Source organism: Ranitomeya imitator, chromosome 2 (genome assembly GCF_032444005.1).
Source record: "Ranitomeya imitator isolate aRanImi1 chromosome 2, aRanImi1.pri, whole genome shotgun sequence".
Classification (NCBI taxonomy): Eukaryota; Metazoa; Chordata; class Amphibia; order Anura; family Dendrobatidae; genus Ranitomeya; species Ranitomeya imitator.
In genome coordinates this window covers 817515125-817537922 of record NC_091283.1, presented here as the reverse complement: position 1 = coordinate 817537922, position 22798 = coordinate 817515125, and the positions used below count along the sequence as shown (strand labels likewise).

At 40.8% G+C, this 22798-nt stretch overlaps 1 protein-coding gene across 2 annotated transcripts in view; it reads left to right on the top strand.

Annotated features, from left to right (window-relative positions):
* The window catches only part of MGMT (O-6-methylguanine-DNA methyltransferase), a 545121-nt gene that overhangs the window by 482691 nt on the left and 39632 nt on the right, over nucleotides 1-22798 (top strand). For both annotated transcript variants that reach the window (XM_069753943.1, XM_069753944.1), the window contains exon 5: nucleotides 9907-10046. In XM_069753943.1, coding sequence (XP_069610044.1) covers nucleotides 9907-10046 — 140 coding nt within the window. The remainder of the gene's footprint in view (nucleotides 1-9906; nucleotides 10047-22798) is intronic.

Genomic DNA, 22798 nt, shown 5'->3' with positions numbered 1-22798 from the left:
AAAAATCATAGAAGAACACACAATAATTCAATAACATTAGTCAGAGTGAAGTCCGTTTTTTTTTTTATCAGATTGCACTCGCCCAATTTAAACGTGGATGATTATGAGCCCTAACAGTCAGACTCTAGGGATCATATATTTACTACCTAATGTATGAAAAAAAAATTGTATTTAGTAGATACATTTCAAAATATTTTTTTTATCATTTAATTTTTATTTTGAAATGACAGGTACTAGCTAACATGTCCTACAGGTCAGTGCGGGTCTCGGCACCCATACCTTGCCGATTGGCACATTGCTGAAATAGCCAATCTGAAACAAGCGCTCATCAGGCAGAAGCACTTAGCTTCCTAGACAGATGTATTGGCTCAATAGGAAGTCTACAAGCCTGTACGCCAGACTCGTAGACTACCCAACCACCCTAGAATTTTTCCTTCATTACAACAAATGTGTCTAGGGCACGGTCATCCTCGTTGAGTTCCTTTTTTGTCTTTGCCATTAAGTTGTCACTATTTTTCCCTACGGAACCCTAAATGGAAGAGCTACAATTTTTTTAATAGTGGTAGTCAGCCCCCAGGACTAAAAGTTGTATCAACTATTTTAGTTGGTGTCCTTAATAGGGGCCCATTAGGAACTATAAGATAACATTTGGAGCCACATTATGTGGAATAAACAATACTATGAATCTCGGCATCATTGTTTTTGATTCTTGGGTCTTTAAGTTACTGAGAAATTGTATGGCGCCTAAGACAACCACTGCCTATTCTCTTAGATCACCTGTCAGTGTGAAAAGAAACATTACCACTTTTAAGGCTAAACTCTCTTTTTATATAAAGGGTCAAGTAATTGGGAAATTATTCTTTTGACATAAGAAAAGATTGAAGAATATCCAGAGTCAGGTTGCTGGATAGTTTTCCTTTTGATCCCTAGTCATTTTCTGTTTCTCTGTTTGCTTACACTACCTGCCAAAAGGAAAGCTCCAGACTTGAATGTCAATTCCTACTGATTCAGCAACATTCGCCAAACCAGCTTCCAGGAACATGGGGCTCGAATCATAACTGTACATTTCCCAGAACCCTGAGACTTCCAAACACATTTGGCTATGAGCAAACATCAGATCTATCAACTGGAGGTTGAATTACCAGATACAAATTTTTTTTTATACCATGTGTTTAAGCCAATTTGAGACTGCTATCTAGGTTTCTTTTCCCTTTATTGATGAACACTTGTCTCGATAAGTTCAGTCATTGATTAAAAAAAAAGGATTTGCACCCAAAAAGAAAAATGGTCACATATTAATAATTATGAAAAATTATGGATTCCCCTTTTGGAGATATAGCTCGTATGGTGTACTTCAATTTGGGGAAAAATATTGCAAAATAGCTACGGTACTTTTTTTACAGTATTTTGTCCCAGTGAACATTGACCTGAAGACTTCTTTCCATGTAGATCTCTACAAGTTCAGATAGTTCCCTCACAGATATCTCGCACAGCCAACCAGAGCCCTAGTCTGAGCTGATGAGGAGCAAAACTCCCGAAACAGTGCCATCTACAGATAGGTGTATGTGCTTGGTGGATAACCCGAGTCACCTAAATCAAAACTCTTTGAAGGGTTATTCCCATCTAAGACATTTATGGTATAGCTACAGAATACATCCCAAATGTCTGATGGATACAATATTTACTGCTTTGTTCCTTATCCATGTAAAGAACAAAGCTACGTCACTCACTGCTGTCAGTGAAGAGGCAGCTGCACATGCTCCAGTTTAGCATATTTCATCACTACATACAAATGAGTGGAAAAGCTGCTCATGTCTAGAGACTTTCCATTTCTAGCAGCATGCAGTGGGGTCCGACTTGAGATTCGCCGTAAATTTTACAGATGGGACAACCCCTTGTAAATAGACCATTGGGGCAGGACACAAGGAAGAAGGTTTGCTTCCTGCGGGAGGATATCTATTTTGCAAATACTGGTAAATCTGAAATTGACATATTTGAACTTTGGTACTGGAGGATACTAATACGGATTCCAAGGACAGTGAGGCTCACCAACAAAGACATATTGGACCAAATCAAGCCAATACTGTCGCTGGAAGCTAAGATAACCAAAGAAAAATTAGATTATTTTGGCCACATTAGGTGGAGTCCATTGTTGGAGAAAGACGTCATGCTTGGATTGGTCAGTAGCAGAAGAAGAGGATGACCAAGAACCCACTGAATCGACACCATCATGGGAGTGACCATTGGCAAACTAAAAGAAGCAATACGGGATAGAATTGCCTTTGCGAGCGAAGATCGATAGAATGACCGAGAGTCGTACTCTGCTGAGCCGTTATGAGAGAGATGTACAGCCATGGCCAAAAGTTTTGAGAATGAGACAAATATTAATTTTTCCAAAGTCTACTGCTTCATTTTTTCTAATGGCAATTTGCATATACTCCTGAATGTCAGAGTGATCAGCTTAACAGCAATTACTGTACTTGCAAAGTCAATGTTTGCCCAGAAAATGAACTTTAACCCCCAAAACACATTTCAACATCATTGCAGTCCTGCCTTTAAAGGAGCAGCTAACATCGTTTTAGTGATTGATCCATTAACACAGGTGTGGGTGTTGATGAGGACAGGGCTGGCGATCAATCAGTCATGATTAAGTAAGAATGACATCACTGGACACTTTATAAGGAGGCTGGTGCTTGGTATCATTGTTTCTCTTCAGTTAACCATGGTTATCTCTAAAGAAACACGTGCAGCCATCATTGCACTGCACAAAAATGGCCTAACAGGGAAGAGTATCGCAGCTACAAAGATTGCACCTCAGTCAACAATCTATCGCATCATCAAGAACTTTAAGGAGAGAGCTTCCATTGTTGTCAAAATGGCTCCAGGGCTCCCAAGAAAGACCAGCAAGCGCCAGGACCGTATCTTAAAACTGTTTCAGCTGCGGGATCGGACTACCAGCAGTGCCGAGCTTGCTCAGGAATGGCAGCAGGCTGGTGTGAATGCTTCTGCACGCACTGTGAGGCGGAGACTCTTTGAGCAAGGCCTGGTTTCAAGGAGGGCAGCAAAGAAGCCACTTCTCTCCAGAAAAAACATCAGGGACCGACTGATATTCTGCAAAAGGTACAGGGAGTGGACTGCTGAGGACTGGGGCAAAGTAATTTTCTCTGATGAATCCCCTTTTCGATTGTTTGGGACATCTGGAAAACAGCTTATTCGGAGAAGAAGAGGTGAGCGCTCCCACCAGTCTTGTCTCATGCCAACTGTAAAGCATCCTGAAACCATTCTTGTGTGGGGTTGCTTCTCAGCCAAGGGAATCGGCTCACTCACAGTCTTGCCTAAAAACACAGCCATGAATAAAGAATGGTACCAGAATGTCCTCCAAGAGCAACTTCTCCCAACCGTCCAAGAGCAGTTTGGCGCCCAACAATGCCTTTTCCAGCATGATGGAGCACCTTGCCATAAAGCAAAGGTGATAACTAAATGGCTCATGGAACAAAACATAGAGATTTTGGGTCCATGGCCTGGAAACTCCCCAGATCTTAATCCCATTGAGAACTTGTGGTCAATCATCAAGAGACGGGTGGACAAACAAAAACCAACAAATTCTGGCAAAATGCAAGCATTGATTATGCAAGAATGGACTGCTATCAGTCAGGATTTGGTCCAGAAGTTGATTGAGAGCATGCCAGGGAGAATTGCAGAGTTCTTGAAGAAAAAGGGTCAACACTGCAAATATTGACTTGCTGCATTAACTCATTCTAACTGTCAATATAACCTATTGGTACTCATAATATGATTGCAATTATATTTCTGTATGTTATATAAACATCAGACAAACACTAATAAAAACCAGAGGGCAGCAGATCATGTGAAAATATAATTTTGGTGTCATTCTCAAAACTTCTGGCCATGACTGTAGACTGAAGTTAGAGCAGCAGTCAATGTTTGGTAATTATGTTCATTTTCTTGCAGAGATATAGGAATCTTCCTATTCAGTTACCGAGACCTTTTTGGCAAACTTGATAACAGAAAGTAAAGCTGCATCGGTTGTCTCTTTTGAGCTATGTTATAGGATGACCAACATCAACTTCTTGTTACCACTTGATGGCTGCCATATCTAAAATCGGAAAACGTCAATATATCACAGATAAAAAGAGCCAAGCATTGCCTTTTAACTAATATGTTTAAAGTAATAATGTCACAACATGCAATATACATAAATAAACATCAGCTGTAAATCACATTAAAAAAAATGGCGACTCAACCATAAATGTTGCAAAAATAGGAGAAACAGGAGTCAAAAATAGTCAGCAAAGTAGACCAAAAATATGAAATTTATTGAAAACATATAATTTCCACATACATAGTATTACCATATAAGAAAAAGTTAGAAATTTGTGACTAAATCCATTGATACAAATGGTGACCTAAAAGCACAGTCTGGGACAATAGCAAAAAATAGTTGTTAACTAATGAACATACAGCAAATGTGCTGCCAGCATGTGCACATAAAAGTGTCTACTGGTATCAGCGCATTAATCAGTGCTGCTATAATCGCCATGAACCAATGTGCAAAGAGTGCAAATAAAAGGGAATTAATTACCCATGTAAAGTAGAGTGGAGGTCCCGTCTGGATCCTGGTCACATACCCCAACGCGCGTTTCGCATTCAATAGTTACCGCTTCCTCAGGGGGCGTGCTTCGTCATATTTTACTTATTTGTCTTAAGACTGTCTGAAAGATAATCCTGAACTGCAGATGGTCATTTCACAATAATGTTGCTGTGTAAACAGGCTACTGATCACCCAATGAACGAGCAAAATGCTCATTAGTGATGAGTTAATATACTCGTTACTCGAGACTTCTCGCGAACATGCTTGGGTGACCTCCGAGTATTTTTTAGTGCTAGGAAATTACTTTTTCTTGCCGCAGCTGAATGATTTACATCTGTTAGTCAGTATAAGTACATGTGGGGGTTGCCTGCTTGCTAGGGAATCCCCACATGTATTTATGCTGGCTAACAGATGTAAATCATTCAGCTGCGGCAAGAAAAACTAAATCTCCGAGCACTAAAAAATACTCGGAGGACCCCCGAGCGGGCTCGACAAATCTCGAGTAACGAGTATATTCGCTCATCACTAATGCTCATTCATCGGATGGACTGATTTTTTGTGCTATATAAAAGATCATTGTCCTCGGCAGCACATACTCCTGTGCACACAGGTCTCCTGCTGCCGAGAGCACGGGCAGTCTGTGCACACTGACAATCTATTACTGATTGTTTAGTGTGCATACTTTAGCGCGGGCGGTCTGTGTAAGCAGGCTTTTAAATGACCGCCGATTGGTAAATATTTGCCATATGGCAGTTGTTTAGTGTCGCTGTTGGTTCGGTTTTGTTCACAATAGCAGGTCAATCTGAATTATCATCCGGATAACTATTAACACTAGAATTCGAATGTATCAATGGAAGGTAATAGGGGTCTATCAAGTTCTGCCAGTTTCCATTTGAAAAAAAAAGATGTGCCATAGCTGCCACTTTTGTAATATTATCAGCAACCTTTTTACACTTTACATTAGGAGAAAGCATCTATTACACCTTTAAAGGGAATCTGTCAGCAGGTTTTTGCTTTGTAATCTGAGAGTCAGGCCTTGTAGGGAATGAGAACCTGATTGCAGCGATGTGTCACTTACTGGGCTGTGTGCTGTTGTGTTAATACAATCAGTATTTTATCAGCAGGAGATTATCACTACAGGAATAGGTGCCTCGTGCCTCCTTATCCAACCACACTCCTGCTGATTATCAGCTTCCTATCAATATACAGTGTACACAGGAAGCTGACACTCAGTGGTGTGGGCGGGGTTATGCAGGGCTCAGCATTCTGAGCACTGCTAGATCGGCAGCAGATATAAACAGGGATTGAATCAAAATGTCAACAAGAAGCCCAGTAAGTAACACATCATTGGAATCAGTGTCTCCATCCCTACATCATGCTGCTTTCAGATTACATAGCAAAAAAAACCTGCTAACAGAGTCCCTTTAAGTCCGTTGATGAAACCACACGCTTCACAACATACTCGAGACATGTATTCGCTTTGTTTCTTCAACTTAAGATTGACATTATGCAGAACGCACGTCTGTACCAACTCTGTCCATTTTCAATACTGTTTTCTCCCCGAGCTGTATAGTTTTTAAATCTGTCCTATTGCTATGTAAATGAGATTCGGTGACATGGACATTACTGTTCTGTTCTCTTTCTCTCTAACTCTTCTACTCCTAAATGATGTTTTTGGAACCATTCCCCTGTTTCTTGTAACTGTTACATGCTCCAGTTAAGTTTGCATAGACTTCTCATTTTATTCTTACACATTTCCCAAAGCCTAATTCCAGCCACCCTGCTGAGCCCAGCCTCCCTTTTCTGTCCCCCTGCAAAAAAAAAGAACAAGAAGGAAACAAACTTACTAGCCAATATCTTCCTGCGTTCAGTTCCCTCCATACACTACTACGAGAGCGCAGCCCGGCATAGAGATCATCCGCTTCTTAATATTCCATTCTATGAATATTTACTAAAGAGTGGCAAGTTCTTATGTAAAGCGGCAACGTGCCACCCAAAAATAAAGGCAATCTTTTCGAAAAGATGTCATAGTAAACAAACCCATGTTTGCTTTAGGAAACTCTCCCAGCAATCAACGAGTAACACGGATGCTTCTGCTAACGATCCCAAAGCCGTTAATGTGGTTTCTCCAGTTAAATTGATTCATGAATTTTGAAGAGAACATTATCTAATGAATTTTCTTTGAATAGAAAGCAATTAAAAGGACAAATCAGTCTGATTAACCCCACAGTCAACCTACTGCCACACTCGGTGTATGGTTTGAAATTATATCATAGGAAAAAACTGGAGCAGATTTGCTATCTTTCTGCCCTCTGCTAATCCATGTAAATTAATGAACAAAAAAGTTAATTTCTTCGGTGACCTTCTTTTGGTATCACCTGGATTATGCTTATGTTTAATTTGCTTAATGTTATAATATTAAAGACGAAACATACTCTTTTTTTTGCCCCCCTTAACAAAGTGATTATCATTCCTTTCTGTCTAAAATAATTTTTTATTTCTATTCATTTAACCAAGTGAAAAAGTGCTCAAAAGCCTTCCGGGCAAACTTAAGTAACTTTGGTGGAAGCTCAAGAGTTCAATGACATTTTTAGTTCCCTATAGAAAAATGTTAATCAATGTAATTACTGGGATTATGGAGAAAATCAACGTCTTAGAATAATGAAAGTTCTTGTAACATAAGGGATTGCTCAGACCCTTCTTCAACAACCTATCAATAGTGTGGATGAAGTTTGGGCTTCTCTAGTGTTTGATTGTTACTGGGATTGGAGGAACTATGATAATATGGAATTCACTGGGCAAGATTTCTCATTCGTAAACTAAGCCATGAAAATACACCTTTGCCAGAATAAGACCAAATGCATAAGATAATTTTTTTCAAAGTCAAGATTGTATTTTCTTCACACATGTAGCACAAACTCCAGAAGGAGAAGGGCCTCAACCTATTTAGTGATGCTTCAAGCCAGAGGACCTTGCTTGGGTTATGTACCCGTAACCTTTATTTTTCAACACTTAGGGAGACCCATTAATGTTCCTGTATCTTAATGAGCTCCCATCAAAGCATCTTCGAAAGTCAAAGTCTTGGCCAAGATTTGGTTCTTTTGGGTGGTCCGAGTTATGGTGCTCAGCCAGCTGAATGGCTGAATAAAAATTCCTTCCTTGTTTTCAGACATACTTTTGGGTGGCCAACAAGTCACTATTTCACATCACTTCATATCCTTGAATTTGATACTACCTGACCTAATGTCATCTGTCAGAAGCCCCTAGCCTTGTCTACCCAAGCTCCATAATACACTCAGGTCATGTAGTGAGAAGGTGCATGTAAAGAAGCTAGCTTGCGTCGAGAAACACGTGATGGTGTCTCCGCAGCTTCTTTACATGCATCTGCATATTTCCCATAAGGGATGGGGGCAGTGTTCTGGAATCACTGCGTTGAGAAACACGTGATGGTGTCTCCGCGGTGTTGGATGTTTTGGTCTCCCCGAGGCCAATCATCTGTGCCTTTATGTAGTGAGAAGGATCTTGAAAAAAGTGGTGATCACACATGCCCCCAGTCAATGTCTACAAGGTTGAAGTAATGAGTACACCACTCTGTTTTTGTCATTCACATAAAAACTAAAGGGAACCTGTTGTAGAAAAACAGTATTTATATGCATCCATAGTTAAAATCCTCAAGGAAATGCAATTTAAAAAAATGAGTGAATGAAGTTATATTCTCCCTGCAGTCGTTTGGTTCCAGTCATCGGGTCGATGTAGTTTTATCACTCCCACTGCTTCCTGACTGACAGCCTGCTCAGTAGCATTTGTGTAGTGTGTATACTGAGCAATATGTCAGTCAAGAATTGATGGGCATGATTACAGGGCACTCATTGTATACTGAGCTTTGACCGTTCACAGCCCTGCCCCCGCCCTATCATTGGAAGTGAGCAGCTGCAGGGAGAATATAACATTGTATTCTCTCTGCAGCAAAACTTCCAGTAAAAGCTAGCCATACACATTAAATGACTGTCGGCAGAACGATGCGTCCAACACTCAAACACTCATCTCGGACGTCTCTCCCATACACAGGAAGGCTCACTTGGACAAGCGTTCCTTTGTTCTCTTTGAGAGAGCCACCAACTGACTTGTCAGCCAGCATCTTATCTCAGGGGTGGAACAATGCTATTGGCAGTCCGAAATCAGAGATGCCTGATCAACATCTCCCCCGACAAGCCAGCTGGCCCCCCATACACATTGGTCTGTCATTAGTCTGCAGCCTTTAGACAGCTACACATGTTTAAAATGGTGTTTACTTGTAGTATTACTATGGATGCAGATAAATATCAGTTCCGTTTAATTTCAATGTGGGTGATAAAAACTGCCAAGTGATGTACTCGCCTATTTTGGTTCAACCCTGCAGACATTGAATGGGGCCATACGTGATCACCGCTATTTTCGAGCTCACTCAGAGTGTTCTAAAGGCTAACGTAGACAACACAGGGCCTCTTGATAGATGCCATTAGGTCAGGTAGCCTGAAAGTGCAGGATATGAAGTGGCGATCTGTTGGCCATCCCAAAATTCTGTCCAAATACAAGTATTTTTTATTTTTTTCAGCCATGACACTAGGCTGGCTTGTCCCCCAGTTGTTCTACTCCACCCTTCTGGAAGAATCAAACCTTGGCCAAGACATTGATCTCCGACAGATTCTTGGGTGGTAACCTATTTAAAAACCCGAGTATTAAAGGATTCTTCCTAATCTTTGCTTAAGGAACTTCATGGCCCCGAGCTCGGCCTTCAGACTTGGAGGGTTGAAGAATTGTAAGGGTAGCTGTACATGTTTGAAATGGTACCTACCTGAAGATTACCACTATGGACTCTTTTTTTAATTACAGGTTCTTTTCAATAGACCACCATAGTTCAATTGAGGGCCCTTCTTTTTGTGCATTGTTCTTGTGTCTGTCCATCCTAGTGATCGGCAGGGGTTACACAAGTGAGATCCCCAGCAGTCAGACATTGTTCACCAATCCTGGGAATAGGTAATAAGGTAATAAATGCTATTTTTAAGGTTAAAACTTGTTTTTATAGTATTTGATTGTGGACTATTAATTTCTATTCTCGGGATTGAAAATTGCTAAAGGTATTTGGTCTAAAATCTCAAAAACGTAGACTATACCAAAAATACACTTGTTAAACACATGTATAAAGTAGAGGACAATTCCCGCGAATGATGAATCGTACATTTAAGGTATTAACAAATGTAGAAATATTCTCTATCTTCCCAAATGTTGCTTACAGAAGGTTTTCCCTCCTTTAGATTCATTCCAGAAAACGGTGCTGATGTCTCTGCTGAAGAATGTGACGATGGGGAAGACTATCACCTACAAGGAACTTGCTGAGCTCAGCGGCAATTCGAAAGCTGCCAGAGCCGTAGGCGGAGCCATGAGGAACAATCCGGTAAGAAAGAAAAAGAAAAAACCTATCGGAAATGTTCATAACTCTCATTTGGATTTATGGTTTCTAAAATTTTATGACACACACATATGTATTGTAATTAACTTCTATAGCATCTTGTAAATTACTTTGCAATTAGAGAGTACGCCATCTGTTAAATTTAAACCACTTAACATCATCACTTTTATTATAGCTTGGAACTCATCTCTCTGCGGAATCAACATGCAGCCGGCTCTAGTTTGTGTACTTATATAAACAGAATAATATACTAGTCCATTAATGGCCGGCGTAATTCATGGCTAATGTCTTGGTGACGTTATCTTATGCAAAAGTAATTTCCTTAAAGAGGTTATATGAGATTAGAGAAAAAAAGTTGTCCTTAAGTTGTGTCTGGCATCGCAGTTCAGTACCACTCAAATAAATTCTGCAATACCAGAAACAGACTATTGACTAAAGGGGCACTGTTTAAGGAAACACCTTCTTAATCATATAAATATTTCATTCTGTGTTAGATCCTTTCATACTGGTGTAGTAAAGCGTTTATTAACAGGTGGTCTGGTTAAAGCGGTTGTCCACTACTCAGAAAAGCACTTCTCAATCATCAGGTTTACCAATTTTAAAAAAATAACACTTGACATTATGTCACACAATTAGGCTGGTTTCACATTTGCGTTTTTTGCTGCTGTGTTTTAACGCATATATACGCATGCGTTTTTTTTCCTATATTTAACATTAAAAATGCATGCGGTTTTTTTTTATGCGTTTTGCCGCGTTTTATGACGCATGCGTCGTTTCTATGGTTGCGTTTTGTTGCGAAAACGCAACATGTAGTAATTTCTAGAGGCGTTTTTTTGCCGCAAAAAAACACATGCGTTTTTTTGTGGCAAAAAAAACGTATTGCTGTCTATGTAAAAGCATGCGTTTTTATGCACATGCGTTTGGTTGCGTTTTTTAATGCATGCGTTTCCATAGAGAAAAACAAGTCTACACACTGATAAGCCACCCCCCACCATCAAGGTGATATAGGGATCCAAACCCTAACACTGGGGATCCAAACCCTAACCCTAACCCTAAGGATCCAAACCCTAACCCTAGGGATCCAAACCCTATCCCTAACCCTAGGGATCCAAACCCTAACCCTAACGCTAGGGATCCAAACCCTAACCCTAGGGATCCAAACCCTAACCCTAGCCATTTCTATGTATAGTGGGTTTTCTAGTTGATTTTTATGATTGGCAGCTGTCACACACTAAAGACGCTTTTTATTCCAAAAAATATTTTTTGCGTTACCACATTTTGAGAGCTACAATTTTTCCATATTTTGGTCCACAGAGTCATGTCACATGCCCTCTGTAGTCCCAATGGCTGTGTCTGGATCTTGATTTTTCTCTTGTGAAATTTCTCATCATGCGTACCAAAAACGCAAACGCAGAAAAACGCATGTAAACACGTAAAAACGCTGCATTTTTTTAACCGCATGCGAAAACGCATGCGTTTGTACGCGTTTACATGCGTTTTTTTCACCACCTGCGTTTGCGTTTTAAACGCTGCGTTTTTAAACGCAAATGTGAAACTAGCCTTACTGTGGCTAATCAGTTCTGGCTTCACTCCCCTTTCCATTGGACGTAATTGCCATCTGAAGGGAGTGAGCTACTGCTGCTCTCATTTCTTCCGGATGTCTTGATCTGCCTGAAGAAGAAGAGAAAAGCGTGAAGCCAGCGCTGACTGGCCACAGGGATTGCGTGACATAATGTCACATGAGCCCCAGGAGATCCAGTGCCGCCACAGCTGTAACAGCACTGGCACCGGAGGTGAGTATAGGTGTTATTATTTTACAAAGGAGAAACATGAGGATTGAGAAGAGGTGGTCTAAGTAGTGGAGAACCCCTTTAACTTACTGATCGATGAGCATCCGACCACTGGACCTGCGCCAATCGATAGAACAGGAAATTTTTTATTCTTGATTAGCCACTGACGTAAAATCAATGATGGTAATTTGAAGTGGCAGTAGATGTGTTTGCGATGAGTCTTGGTCTACATGAAATGCTATACATAGTGCTCCGGAAAGTCATGCACATTTCCACTTAATTTATGGTAGATTTTCAACAGTGTTACTACATTATATACAGTTGTGTGAAAAAGTGTTTGTCCCCTTCCTGATTTCCTATTCTTTTGCATGTTTGCCACACTTAAATGTTTCAGATCACCAAACAAATTTAAATATTAGACAAAGATAATACAAGTGAACACAAAATCCAGTTTTTATATGAATGTCTTTATTATTAAAAGAAAAATAAATCCAATCCTACAGGGTCCTGTGTGAAAAAGTGAATGCCCCCCATTACCACCACCTTAAAACATAAATTAACTGTGGTTTTTCACATCTTTGGGAAGCTGAGTTTAAATTCCCTATCCACACCCAGGCCTGATTACTGACACACCTTTTCTCAATCAAGGCATCACTTAAATAGGACCTGCTTGACACAGTAAGCAGACCAAAAGTCCCTCAAAAGCTAGACATCATGCCGCGAGCCAAAGAAATTCTGGAACAAATGAGAGATAAAGTAAATGAGATCTATCAGTCTGGAAAAAGGTTATAAATTAATTCTCAAGCTTTGGGACTCCAGTGAACCACAATGAAAGCCATTATCCACAAATGGCGAAAATATGGAACAAGGGTGAACCTTCCCAGGAGTGCCCGGATGACAAAAATTACCCCAAGAGCACAGCAATGACTCATCCAAGAGGTCACAAAAGACCCCCCAACATCCAAAGAACTGCAGGCCTCACTTGCCTCGCTGAAGGTTAGGGTTCATGACTCCACCATAAGAAAGAGACTGTGCAAAAATGGCCTGCATAGCAAAGTTCCAAGATGAAATCCACTGCTGAGCTATAAGAACATTAAGGCTCATCTCAGTTTTGCCAGAAAACATCTTGATGATCTCCCAAGACTTTTGGGAGAATAAATTAACAAAGTGTTTCAGAAAACAAGCATTAATAAGCCCAACACAGGATTACAAAACATCTTGAAAATGCCAGAAGAAAAGGAACGATTCCTGAAGCATCTTCCATTTGAAAAACATACTATTTTAGTCATCAGAAAAAGACGCGGTGCGAACATACCCTTAGGAAGCAAAAGACGTCTCCAAAGTAGGATCGTGTCCTGAAGTTGTTTCCATTTGAAAAAATGTGTAGTTTTTGAGCACATGAATAAGCTCGGCCATCCATTGTTTTGTCGGATTGCACTCGGACCAAAAATATAGTCATGTACGAACCCGAAGGCCAAGTTCACACTACCATATTTTCATAAAAGAAACAGACAGACAGCACTCAGACCAAAGATATTCAGTGTTTTTTTTCTGTGTGCCGGATGTGCTTTGTCCTTTCTGGTCTACGGGTGCTCCCAAAAATGCCTGGCATATGGATGACAAATGAGGAAAAAAATTGGATGACAATCAGATGATTTTTTTTTTATCTGCTTGTGTGAACCTGGCTTTATAAAGTCATTGATTAAAAAATATCCTTATTAAAGTTTTACGTAATTTTTTTAAAAATAAAAAGTTTCTAAAACAAAACAATAAAAATAAAATTCAACTTTCGGATTGTTGGGAAATTGTTTTAACCCTTTTCTAGCCACCCCGGCAGAGTTATTACAGTTATTTATTTTTATTTCTGAGTCTGTCTTGCGTCTTTATTGCCACCTTCTCTTGCCACCCCACCAAGTCAAGCTCTCGTTCCTGCTCAATTATTTTTAATTGTTGACAGATTTCACTCACACATTTCACAAAACCTTTTCAGCCCCCCGTCTGATTTCTCGAACAAAAGCAAACGTGGCTACACCCGGGTGGCAACATGAGGCTATTTTATGGACACAATGTCCATTTTACGTTTGTGACTCAGCGAGGAATGTTGGCACTCGGCTGACCCAACATATCCAGAGTGGGAAAAACTAAGTCCAGTGGGCAGCTTCCAGGGGAGAGGGATATAGACGTTGGAGAATTGCCACACTTGTTGCACAAAGAAGCCATGCATATGTTCCTACAGGAAAAGTGCACGGGATTTAACAAAGGATTAAAATAAAAGTGTCAGTGCCAGTGAGAGCGAGAACTGACAGCAGGCGAAACCCAACACCGCTGGCAGAAAGTCATACCAAATCTCGGAATGTTAGAACATTTCTTTTTTTATTTAAAAATTGTTGGAAAATTATGTCTACCTGATATCTAGAAGTCTTAATACAGTTTTTCTTGTTTTGCTTTTAGAAAATGTTAATATTCTTGATACCTTTTTCAAGGTATTTTTTTGTTGCTTCGAAAAAAGGTTCGGTTAAAAGCAAAATGTTTTTCCATCTAACCGAAAATGAAAGTCAACAGTAAACCAAAATCTTTGAAGGTCTCCTTTTCCTACAAATTCTTGTTGGCCATTTCATATTCGTCTTGGCCATTTCATATTCGTCTTGGCCATTTCATATTCGTCTTGGCCATTCCTTACAAGAGTTGTCTCATCAACTTCACTTTTATTAATTGATGCCGATCTAGAGAGCCGTCGATCACTCTGGTCCAATTTCAAATATCCAATAAGCAAATCATTTACTATTACATGGTGTCGAAACAAGTGAGAGATTGGCCAGCTCTTATATTAGTGGCTAGTAGACTCGATATCGGGCAATGGGACCTACTATATGATGTCTTTAGGCCTAAATTTCAGCATCTGAACTCATTGGCCCGGATTCATCATTTGCATTTTTTTAAGTCACTATTATTTTTGGTCTTGTGGCAATAGTTGTTGTTTTTGGCACAAAATTCTTCAAAATGGCACACTCTGATCATTAATTTGGTGCAAAGTTAAAAAAGGAAAAAAAAGGTTCTGTTTTGAACTGTTTTTACAACTTCTTAGTGCCTTAATTGCACAAAATGGCGCAAAAAATACTGACTTACTCAAAAGTACACCAAGTTGAGAGGGGAGTGATGAAATGAAATCATGCCAAATTTTACGACTTGTTAAAAGTTGGAATTGATGAGTCATCGAAAATATCTGTAATCGCTAAACTCCATCCACAAAACAGAAAACGCACAAAAAAAACAGGAAAGGCAATCGAATTTAAACTAGACATAAAAAAGCACAAATAGAGTAATGAATGGATGCAAACAAAACTAGACAAAAAAAGACACAAAGGCAATGATGAATTTGGACTTACTTTTACCCTAGGTACGATACTAGATTAGTGGTGGCCAATGGGCATTCAAAAGCCACATGAAAGTCCCAGATTCTTTTCGTAGGGCCATTGGTCCTCCTTTCCCATTTGTGTAGTATACGAAGTATACAACATATACAATATACAGCTTAGACAGGGTGTGAGATATGTAGACTAGGAGAGCAGGCTGTCAGCCATTACATGTCTCACACTGGTAACTCCCACTTTCATTTAATTTAATCTTTGGGGGCAGATTCTCAGGCAGATCTTTGTCCGGCCCATAGATCTTAGCATCTCATTTTTCATATTAAAGTAATCTATTGTCTGTATACTCTTAAACCCCCCGCCCAGGAGCTGTGGTATGATCAGACCATGACCCTCAACGATCAGACACAGCCATTACACAGTCCACAGCAGGGGCACATTTATAAGATTATCTCAGCACAGGAACATTTTTTTTTAAACACATCCAATTGTGGAACTTATTATTATTTCAAGATCTAGTGATTACAATCAACTTTGAAATTAACTTGGTTCATAGGAAAAACCCCTTTTAGAAAAACATGGCTTTCTCGGGAATAAGACATCGAATCTCTGATATCACTGTATCTTTTTATTCCACTTGCTATGAGCTACATGCCCAAATAGACAGCTTACGAGGATTGATCCACTAACAGATTCCCTTTAAAGGGAACCTGTCACCTGAATTTGGCGGGACCAGTTTTGGGTCATATGGGCGGAGTTTTCAGGTGTTTGATTCACCCTTTCCTTACCCGCTGGCTGCATGCTGGCCGAAATATTGGATTGAAGTTAATTCTCTGTCCTCCGTAGTACACGCCTGTGCAAGGTAATCTTGCTTTGCGCAGGCGTGTACTGCGGAGGACAGAGAATGAACTTCAATCCAATATTTCGGCCAGCATGCAGCCAGCGGGTAAGGAAAGGGTGAATCAAACACCTGAAAACTCCGCCCATATGACCCAAAACTGGTCCCGCCAAATTCAGGTGACAGGTTCCCTTTAAGTCGGTATTTACTGTTTTTTTTATGTAACAGAAGAAAAGAAGCCATGCTTCCCACCATTTTGATGGGAGGTCGATTCTTTTGGCAATTTTCTTTTTCTTTTATAAAGATGGCTTCCCTCTTCTGTTAGCTTAAAAAAAAGAGTGGAGAACTCCTTTAGCGGAAACCTATCAGCACATTTTTAGATGCCAAAGTAGAAGTATGGCTGTGAAAGCCCCCAAAAAACTTTTTAAGTAAAAGCCAATTGCAAATCAAACTGGTAGTGTCAGTGCACTCACTCAGCTTCTTCCAAGTGCATTGACACACCCTAGTGCACTTCCAGTCTGATTTACATAAATGCTTCTACAGTAGATTTCTCATGAGCGGCACATCAGATCTTTCCAAAAAAGGTGTCATTTTTTGGGGGGTAGGGACAGGAGCATATACAGCCAGCAGGTTCCCTTTAACATAATCTTGAAATACTCTGTATTAGCTATGATAAGTACAACTCCAATTCCATAGCTTTTGGTGCTACGTAAAAGAACAGCAGCGCAATTGAATTCATCCACGGTGGCTCAGCGGTTAGCACTGTAGCCTTGCAGCGCTGGTGTCATGGGTTCAAATCCAACCAAGGACAACATCTGCAAAGAGATTGTATGGTCTCCCCGTGTTTGCGTGGGTTTCCTCCGGGTCCTCCGGTTCCTTCCTACACTGATCAGACATACTGATAGGGAATCTAGATTGTGAGCCCCAATGGGGGACAGTAATGATGACGTCTGTAAAGTTCTGTGGAATATGATGGCGCTTTGGTGGAATGATGAAATATTCATAAGCAAAGCATAATATATAAATAATAATCCTTTGTCCTATATGGATCACACACATTGCCCTATAATCATGTGCTCTTGCTCGGTGGGCAGCCCAGGTAAAAGGGTTGCGTTGGGGCTAAGAAGTTGCGGAATAGGCATATGGATTCTGATTTTGTATTTGTCGCAGTGTCTTTCCATCTGCACCGGAGTTAAATCAGAAAAACCACAGCGGCCCATTTAAATAAGAATCTACCTGAAAGACGCACGGCATGCTTTGTAATATTATTACTGTATAAATAAAACATTTCTGTTTTATATCGTTAGCGACTTTCCGCAGCAAAGTGTAAGTAAGGGAATGCGCCAGGAGCTCCTGTTCCCCCTAAAGCAGCTCCGAAGTCTGTAATATAATCAAACTGTGGCATTATATTAGCAAACACAAATTTTTTATACTACCACCGAGGGATAGAAAATAACTGAAATAAGATTGACCATAACCAGTTCCCCATCCTTCCACTCTGAAACCTGCGCTTAAAAAACAAATGGCTGTAGCTTTAGTGCACGATTTTCCTTCCTGCTAACAGGAGAGCAGAGCTGTCGACGCTTCACGGCCCACACCTACTGCGCCCCAGCACCCTACGGGCAACGACCGGTGCATTGTTACTAGATGGCAATGACCGTTCCCATATTACACCAACTTGCTTCGTGCTTTGGTACATTATTCTCCTCGTCTTGCTTTATATTGCATTTTACATTATTGCAAAATGTGGAACTTAGAAGAAAAAAAAATAACACAATAAAAAGTTTACTACTTATTTCTGCTAGATCGCAGTGAACTTTTTGCAAAAATGAAAAGCGGAAATGCAGCCGTATTGATTGTGACCATTCAATTACATCCTGAAAAAAGTGAGTTGGCTTGAAACTTATATAGCATGCATGTATATTGTAGAGATGCATCCAGCTGCACGGATACCACTCGGATCGACACCGCTGTTCAGGCGGGAAGACAAGTGATGGAAGTAGAGTTGGATCCAGCTGCACGGATACTGCTCGGATCGACGCCACTGCTCAGGTGGGAAGACAAGTGACCGAAGTAGAGGTGGATTCAGCTGCACGGATACCACTCGGATCTTCACTGCTGTTCAGATGGGAGGACAAGTGACCAAAGTAGAGATGGATCCAGCTGCACGGATACAGCTCGGATCGACACTGCTGTTCAGGTGGGAAGATAAGTGAAAGAAGTAGAGATGATTCCAGCTGCATGGATACTGCTCGGATCGGTGCCACTGCTCAGGCGAGAAGACAAGTGACCGAAGTAGAGGTGGATCCAGCTGCATGGATACCACTCGGATCGACACTGCTGTTCAGGTGGGAAGACAAATGATAGAAGTAGAGATGGATCCAGCTGCACGGACACTGCTTGGATCAACGCCACTGCTTAGGTGAGAAGACAAGTGATCGAAGTAGAGATGATTCCAGCTGCAAGATTACCACTCGGATCGACACTGCTGTTCAGATGGGAGGACAAGTGACCGAAGTAGAGATGGATCCAGCTGCACGCATACCGCTCGGATCGACACCACTGCTCAGGTGGGAATACAAGTGACTGAAATAGAGATGAATCCAGCTGCACAGATACCGCTCAAATTGACGCCGATGCTCAGGCGGGAAAACAAGTGACTGAAGTAGAGATGGATCCAGCTGCACGGATACCACTCAGAGTGACACCACTTCAGTCAGGAAGACAAGTGACCAAAGTAGAGATGATTTCATCTGCACGGATACCGCTCGGATCAATGCCGCTGCTCAGGTGGGAAGACAAGTGACCAAAGAAGACATGGATCCAGTTGCATGGATACTGCTCGGATCAACACCACTTCTCAGGTGGGGAAACAAGTGACCGAAGTAGAGGTAGATCCTGTGGCACGGATACCGCTCGGATCGATGCCGCTGCTCAGGTAGAACGATAAGTGACCAAAGTAGACATGGATCCAGTTGCACGGATACCACTTGGATCAACGCCACTTCTCAGGTAGGGAGACAAGTGACCGAAGTAGAGATGGATCCTGCGGCACAGATACCGCTCGGATCTACGCCACTGCTCAGGTAGGGAGGCAAGTGACCGAAGTAGAGATGGATCCTGTGGCATGGATACCGCTCGGATCTACGCCACTGCTCAAGTTGGAAGATAAGTGACCGAAGTAGAGTTGGATCCAGATACATAAATATTCCCAAAGTTTTATTCGTTCATTTTAACATTCCACAAAACATCCATGACCGTCCCAAAACTAAACATCACCAACATGTTTCTGGTGCTTGTAGGATCCTTAGGTCTATGACTAACACATGCACCAAAAACGCATCAGTGGTGTTTAGTTTTTGGACTGTTTTATTCAGCATTGAATAGAGACATTTTGGAAACCTATATTTCTGGGCTTATGGAGTTGTAGCCTGCAACAAGGTATTCCTTGACCACGGGAAGAGCAATGTATTGGCGCAATGGAAACTCCATGGTCCATACACAGTCTGCTGACCCTACGAGGATTAATTTAAAGAGTAACCGTGGTTTAAATCTTTTCTCCATAAATCCACAGTGCACGTGAAAATCTGAACATTTGTAATATGCTCGTCTCAGGTCTCAGATTTTCCTATTAGTGATGAGATAGATGACAGTTGCTGCTGATAAAGTTCTATGGACAGCTGTAACTTGTTTCAGGAGAACCCTAGCTCGTCCCTCCTCCATAGACTTTTAAAAGCACCAACTGTCATCTATCTCAGTAATGGGAATATCTGTCATCTCTGAATATAGATTTTACAGAATTTACCCTTGATTTGAGAATTTGCTACATGAAAAACGCAGAGTCTTACAATTTCCAAGTGGTTGGGATTTATAGAAATCTCGTGCCCTTTATGCCTTTTTCACATAAATCGCATAAACTGACCTGCGGTGCATGTTTCAAATTTGCAACATGTCAATTTTTCCTGCGGTTACGCTGAGTTTTAGGTGTAGATTTTCTCCATAGAATTGCATTAGATGCGGAAAATCCACAGGTAAAAACGCACATGCGTTATTAATGTTTTTCCGTAGCGGAAAACAAACTAAAGATGCATCAAAATCCGCACATGACTGTATCAAATAAGGTTTTGTCAAACCAAATACCAGGAAGTATCAAAAAGAAAGTAGCTTTATTTAAAGCATGACAAACTTAAAAAAAGATTTAAAAAAAATGCAAAAAATGAAAAAAAAAATGCAAATAACCCAATTTACATAATAGGTGCAGAAAATCTTCAACATCAAATATTCATCGCTCTAGTGAATTGAACTTAGGCGCAATACCACGCCCAATCTCTAGTCATGTGTGGCGCTGTTTTTGGACAATTCTAATATTTGTGAAGAAAGTGAAAGTTTGATATAAACTAGAATTTTAAACCATCAAAATATTGCAGGTAGAGGTCTAGTTTTTCCGTTGTTATTGACGGCTCTTGCCCGGTGAATTTTTATTCCCATAATTTTCTTCCGTGACCATCGTCTCCGGTGTATACACTCCTAAACACAGGTACTTTTGCCAATTTACTATTTTCACACTTCTCCTGTCACCGAGGCCAAATGTTGCAGGAAAAGTCACTCCGCTCGGCTGTAATCTAAAGGTCATTTTATTTCGCTGACATTCGCACCCCGTGATGACGATCGCATACAAAGCCCGGCCGGTGTTCTTGTATTGTGATCCTCTGATACATTTGGGGAAAGGGAGGCTCTTTTCTTATAAATGTCAGGACTCACCTTCTGTGTCCGTGTAGCTGTATCACGATGGTTATCTTTAAATGTTAGACCTGTAGAAAATGCAACACTGCCATTTACAATTTATGAGACGTACGTTCCATAGGGTTATATTTAGAGGGCCGTGGGGTTTCCGGCGCAAAACACACAAAGACGTTATCTGACCCCCAAAATAAACTTTATCTTTTGATTATAATATTTAGTTTTGTGGGAGATTTGGATTTACCGGATGCTGGATTTCCAAAAGTGAGATCTGATGAGTACTTGAAAGAGTTGTTGCACTTTTACAAAACTGTTGACTATCATGTCAGAAGTTTGAAGCGTTGAGGTTCCCAGGTGATGAGACCCCAATAATTGCTTAAATGGAGGGGTGGATGCTCATTGTTCTCCTTGGATCCAGAAGATGAGTTCAATAGTAAGACCATGAGCCCATCTTCAGCTAATGATGAGAGACCGCTCTTGACTAAGCTTTACCACGACTTTGTTTTAGGGTCCCGTTTCTAAGACCTCCAGTGATGAAATCTTATATCACATCTCTATGTAATTTACTCCTTATAGTTCACACCGGATCACAAAAGAGTAGACTTCCTGGCAAAAAAAAAATCAATCTAGACCTCTCGCATTGGTGACCCCTTTGCCTTTCAGTGTAGAAAACTTTTGTTTCTCTGCTACCCCATTCCCACCATGTATCGGCCAGGTTTCCACCCCCAACGAGGCAATCTTAATAATATCTGATATAGGTAGGCCCCATATAAAGAACAACATTAACTCCTGCAAACACTAAATGACCCCAAAATAATCAATAAAAGATAGCAATTTTATTTGTGGATACATATCATCATAAAAAATGCTAAAAAACAATGTAATGGGGTAGTTTGGGACTTTAGCATTGATGGCCTATGCTTAGGATAGATCATCGATGTCTAATCGGTGAGTGCAACGTCCGGCACGCACGCCGATCAGCTGTTCCGACACTGGCCGGAGCCGCCCAGTTGTGGAACTGCATAGTACGGCTTGTATAGTGTCCGCAGCTGGGTATTAATATCTGCTCCCTGTGTGAATCCATAGGGGGCAGATACAGTTAGGTCCATATATATTTGGACAGAGACAACAGTTTTCTAATTTTGGTTATAGACATTACCACAATGAATTTTAAACAAAACAATTCAGATGCAGTTGAAGTTCAGACTTTCAGCTTTCATTTGAGGGTATCCACATTAAAATTGGATGAAGGGTTTAGGAGTTTCAGCTCCTTAACATGTGCCACCCTGTTTTTAAAAGGGACCAAAAGTAATTGGTCAGAGTAAATAATTTTAAATAAAATGTGCATTTTTAGTACTTGGTTGAAAACCCTTTGTTGGCAATGCCTGCCTGAAGTCTTGAACTCATGGACATCACCAGATGCTGCATTTCCTCCTTTTTGATGCTCTGCCAGGCCTTCACTGCGGTGGTTTTCAGTTGCTGTTTGTTTGTGGGCCTTTCTGTCTGAAGTTTAGTTTTTAACAAGTGAAATACATGCTCAATTGGGTTGAGATCAGGTGACTGACTTGGCCATTCAAGAATATTCCACTTCTTTGCTTTAATAAACTCCTGGGTTGCTTTGGCTTTATGTTTTGGGTCATTGTCGATCTGTAGTATGAAACGACGACCAATCAGTTTGGCTGCATTTGGCTGGATCTGAGCACACAGTATGGCTCTGAATACCTCAGAATTCATTCGGCTGCTTCTGTCCTGTGTCACATCATCAATAAACACTAGTGACCCAGTGCCACTGGCAGCCATGCATGCCCAAGCCATCACACTGCCTCCGCCGTTTTTTACATATGATGTGGTATGCTTTGGATCATGAGCTGTACCACACCTTCACCATACCTTTCTCTTTCCATCATTCTGGTAGAGGTTGATCTTGGTTTCATCTGTCCAAAGAATGTTCTTCCAGAACTGTCCTGGCTTTTTTAGATTTTTTTTAGCAAAGTCCAGTCT